Source organism: Penaeus chinensis, chromosome 33 (genome assembly GCF_019202785.1).
Source record: "Penaeus chinensis breed Huanghai No. 1 chromosome 33, ASM1920278v2, whole genome shotgun sequence".
Taxonomy (NCBI): Eukaryota; Metazoa; Arthropoda; class Malacostraca; order Decapoda; family Penaeidae; genus Penaeus; species Penaeus chinensis.
Window position 1 is genome coordinate 21,862,898 of NC_061851.1, and position 5,000 is coordinate 21,867,897.

The window sequence follows — 5,000 nt, forward strand, 5'->3', positions numbered from 1 at the left end:
GCGTAGGACCCGTTCGCTATGATGTTCGCCTGGCGCCCCAAGACGGTCCTGGGGCACTGCTCCCCACCCGGAGGTGTTCTGAGGGAGACCTTGTAACAACAGCGCGAAAGAACTGCGTGCTGGAAGACGGAGCTGCTGTCGACGGTGTTCGGGACACGCAGAGACATCCGGCCCTTCGACCGCTAGTTAACAACGGGCCGACCACCCATTCTTTACGCCCTTCTGGGATTTCAGGGGCGACTTCTCAGGAGGCCATTGCATCGCCTCTTCCCCAGAAGGAAGCCCATTCGTTGATCAGCCACAAGCTTCCTGTCCCTGTCGTCTCGCCCCTCCTCCCCCCCGTGTCCCCACGCCCCCCCGCCGGCAGGCGAAGCTTCAACGCCTTGCCTCGCCCGTGGGTGTCGCCTGCGCCCCAAGCAGAGCAAAACGCTGCCAGTGAGAGCCCGGACAATAGAGGGAGTGACAGTAGCGGTGTAGGCGGCAGGTGGCGTTTGGCGCCAACAGATGGCGTAAGCGTTCACACCAAGAGCGGCTCCGACACAAGCCCGCTAAAATTATCATCAAACCCTCCCGAGGCGAACAAGTCAGCTTCCCTGTGGGGTGGTGCGCGTCCAGCGCCGCCCATAAACTCTCCCGTCGACGCCACAACTTTCAAAAGCGAGGCCACCATTCTAGTGACGCAGTGTGACGGCACCCAGGCCGCTCGACGACCCTCGCAGGGCAGTCGCTCTCCGATATGTTGGCGTCGGGGCGTCGGCAATCTCAGCCTGTTGAAGACCGCCCCCAGTAATGAGGGCGAGGGTATGGGGGCGCAGCGGACAGCGGCGCCGGGTGCTGCTGCAGGAGGTGCGGTCGTAGTGGAGGAAGTGAGGGCGGACGGGCTGCCTCCCCCCGCCGCTAAATATACGTGTTGTGTGGCGGGCCGCTCCCCCCGGCAGCTGGTGCCCCGCCACGCCACTATGTTTAGCTACCCGGGCCCGCCGCGCCCTGCCATCCCGGAGGAACCCGCCAGTGCGCACCTTACCAGTGACCAGCGCAGTGCTCAGCCGCCCACACCGCTCACTCACGCCCATGGCAGAACAGTGCAGTGTGAAGTGTTTTCCGGCGGAGGGGGCGGAAGTGTAGCGACGGGGGGCAGCGGTCATGGGGACCGTGTGGCCCCCCCGGAGCCAGTGACCCCCCAGGACAATTGTGGCGCAGCCCCCAGCAGCTTCAGAGATAGGACAAGCCGCAGGCTGGTACGGCCTAGACCAGAAATACCAGATCATTTATACCGACGGTGGGCGGCGCTGCTACCAAGTGATGCTGGCATAAACTACAAGCATAAACCACAGCAGGAAGGTGTCGAGGGTCACGGTGGCGTGGGGCCCTCCGGGGGGCCCGTGGCGGGGCCTACAGATGAGGGAGCCCGGACGCTGACGTTACCTGACCTTAGTCCTGCATCAGGAGGGCCACCTGAGTCTCCCGACTACTCGGTAGACTTTTCCTCCAGTAGCGCTGCCCGGTTCCGACTGGGCAACTCTACCGGCGTTCTGGGGGGCGGAAGGAAGGAAGGGGGGCGTGGCCCCCCACCACCACGCCCGCCCCGATCTCGACAGGATCATTTGGAGAGTCTTAGGAAATGTACGGAGCGCCTTAAAACCCCTTCGCCCGATAAAAAGGTCCGAGCCGACTCTGCCCCTCCTCCGGACACAAGCTCGGCGGGCAAGGGGCCCGAGAGCGTCCCTCCGCGGGCGAAGACGAAGACTCGCTCCGTCGTGACTCGCCATCCATCCCTGGGGAAGAGCCCCAGTCTGCCCCCTCAGCTCCCATCCGCGAAGGATGGAGGGGACAGCAAGCCTTCGTCGCCGCCCACCGCGAAGGACCAGAAGGATGTGTGTCCTCAGGGTGGCGCTCGTGAGGATGAGGATGTCTTTAAGGAGGACATCGCAAAACTTCCTCCGCGACCGCGGCCCGAACCTCGACTGGGTATCTCTCCCCGAGTGATCCCCTTCAGGTCAGCCTCGGTGTCGCAGGTGGACGTGTCCTCCGATGGCCCTTTCTCCTCGCGCAGCAGCAAGTCTCCGACTGCCATCCGCCTCTACCCCATCTGTACGAATTACTATTTCTCGAACACCCTGCCGCGTCGCAAGCCCGTCGTGGCTGACAAGGAGGAGGGCAGGACCCAGGATGGCCCTGAGCTCCACCCGCCGCTCGCAGCCGCGGTATCCATCAGTGACATGACCAACGTTGGTGCCAAGACGGGCTCCTCGCAGCCAGAGAAGCTCGAGAACAAGTCCAAGTCCGAGAGCGAGTTGTCGGCGGCGGGTCTGAGGGCCGGCGAGGGCGGGAGTCCCAAGGTCGATATCCTGGTGAAGGACCTTCGGGGCAACAACAACGCCCGGGGCAAGAAGGCCGACTTCAAGGAAGAACCAGACGAGGAAGGGAAAAGGGATAAGCCAAAGCATTTAAATGTAAATGAAATTGAATTAAAACGTGATCAGAAAGGAGAAAATGACTCGAAGCAGATGGCAAGTGAAAATACTAAGCTTGAGATGCCTTCGCACAGTGACGAGGCTCAGGGTGTAAATAAAGCAGATTTAAAAAAGAATACAACTGAAAGTGATGCGAAAACAGTGCAAAACGTTATTGAAAACGATTTTAAATCTGATATAACAAAAGTTAATAACGAGCAAAATCTTTTCGATGGTGGGAAAAATACCAGTGCTTGTGTTGTTGATCATAAAGATTTTAACGTAGGTGATATAGCTAATTCAAAAATATCTATAGAAATTTCAAGTGAAACACCCCAAAAGGTAGATATAAATTCAAAATCGAGTGAGAACGTAGACAAAGAGAGAGCGTTGGGGAACGACACACAAAGAGGGTCGGAAGGAGACCCGGGGGCGCAGGGGCTGGTCACAGCGGCGGCCAGTCTCCCGTGCCATGGCGACGTGGCCGAAACAAAAGGAAGCGGCGAAGGGGGTGATAGTGTGAATAACGTGGCCGGCATAAGAACTTCGGTCGGGGAAATACCGTCTTTACAAGGTGACGCGGACGGACCTTCGACTTCGAAAAAAGCCTCGACGACCGAAGCGCCACGGGTGTCTGAGGAAGGCGCAGCCATAGAAGGAAGCAGCAGCGTGGGCGACGTCACTTCTCCCGAATTCGTTCTGGAAAGTGGCATTGAAGGGCACAATGACGAGGTAAGTGTTGCAGATCGAGGTGATGTGTCAGTGTTGGGGAAAGATGGGGAGTGTGAAGTAAGTGGGGCTCCCCCGGGAGGGGAACCGCCCAACTCTGGAGGACTGGTTCCTCCAGAGGATACTCTCAAGTCTGTGCATGACCCTCAAGAACATAAAGAAATTTCTGATGTTGATCCTAGTGCTCTTAGTAATAAAATATCTTTAGTTCATAATGAGTGTCCACCCCCTAAAAGTGACATTAGACTAGCAGAAATTCCTTCAGAAGATCCAAGCACAGCGCCCAGAGTGGCTGCGGCGTCCGTAGGGGAGGGTAAGGCTCCCCACGCGGAGGGGAGTGGAAGCCAGTGTACAGACCGCAGGCAGATCGAGTGCCAGGTGTTGCAGAAGGAGCCGAGACTGTCTCAGTGTTTAGTCATTAAGACTGGAGCTCGAGAAGGGGAAGGGGATCCTCTAGGGGTCCAGGGCGCGACCTCCGAGTGCCGGGTTATGAGGTCTCGACCTCGCCTGCCGAGAGAGGATTCCGATGGGGATAGCGGGGAGCGCGAACCTTCTCGAGCTACGTACGTTACTCAGGTCAGCGATGAAGGCATTTTTGAGGAAGAAATTAAGAGTCAAGAACCCCGGGACTCGTCTGACTCCTCGTCACAGGACAGCGTGGGTGTGTCTCAGGAACGTTGCGAGGAGGCCGTCGAGGCAGCTGCGGCGTCTGCCACAGAAGCTCCTGTTCGGACGGGGTCGCGGCGACGGAGGAAATTAACCGAAGAAGGCAGCGAACGGTCCCTCACCTTCCCACCGCCTAGGAAAGGGTCTCAGGCTGACTCTATAGGATACTCGTCTGTGGAGAGCAACGGCCTCCGGAGCTTAGCTACGTCAGGTGGCTATGGAGAGCGAGGTAGTAGTGAGGAGCAGCGCAGCTCCGTTTCTCTCGCCGACAGCTTTCAGAGCGAAGCCAGCCAGCCTCGAGACACGCACCAGCTACTTATCATCTCGGAGACTCGACCGATCGACCGCGCAGAGCGTAAGAAGAAGCACCATAGCGACCCAAGTTGCGAGAGGCGTGGCAGCACAGACGCCCTGCTGTACCTTAGCGACCCTCATCTCGGGAATACGACCTCAGAAGGGGAGGCCACGAGGACCTCCAGCAAGGGCGTCGTGTCCCAGGCGTCCACGGACTCCGAGGGACGGGATGAGCGAGGGGAGCAGCCCATCGTGGGCGTGCCGAGACTTACGCCGCAGGTAATGTTCAGCGGACACGAGAGTGACGGTTCTGACTACCCACCGTGTCGCACGCCCGCCAGGAACGCTTCACCGATTCCGTACCTTCAGGATAGCGATTCCGGGGACCGCAGCGCCCCCAGGAGTCCGCTCGGCCCTCGACGATACTCCAAGAGGCCACTCCGCGGACCCTACGGCGAGATGCTGGAGGCCGAGATGAGCAAGTCGAAATCCTCCTCGACGTACCTGACCGAAGACTCCTATTTACGTCTTCGGGATGCGAAGAGCTGCTCGCCTCGCCCTCCTTCCCCCGCGTCTCCCGCGGTGATGGCGGAGGGAACCGGCCGCCCGTCACTCATCATCCCCACCACCCGCTCCTTCGACGACTCTGCCATTAGCATAAACTACTCGAATACCTCAGACAGGCCACTGCGTCGTAAAATTAGCGAGGAGACAGACCCCGGGGCTACCTCCCCAGTGGGCGGCACAGCGTGGGAGAGCGACGGGGAAGGGACCCTGTCCCCCCCTCTCTCCATAGGACCTATCCATCAGCGAACTGCTTCGTCCCCGTCTAAACTCTTCAGCGAGGGTGGGTTCACT

At 59.3% G+C, this 5,000-nt stretch overlaps 1 protein-coding gene across 2 annotated transcripts in view; it reads left to right on the plus strand.

The window, feature by feature from the left end:
* Nucleotides 1-5,000, plus strand: part of LOC125043350 — a 14,241-nt gene that overhangs the window by 8,821 nt on the left and 420 nt on the right. For both annotated transcript variants that reach the window (XM_047639435.1, XM_047639436.1), the window contains exon 2: nucleotides 1-5,000. This exon is cut by the window's left edge; it is cut by the window's right edge and continues 420 nt beyond it. In XM_047639435.1, the coding sequence (XP_047495391.1) occupies nucleotides 1-5,000 (5,000 nt within the window).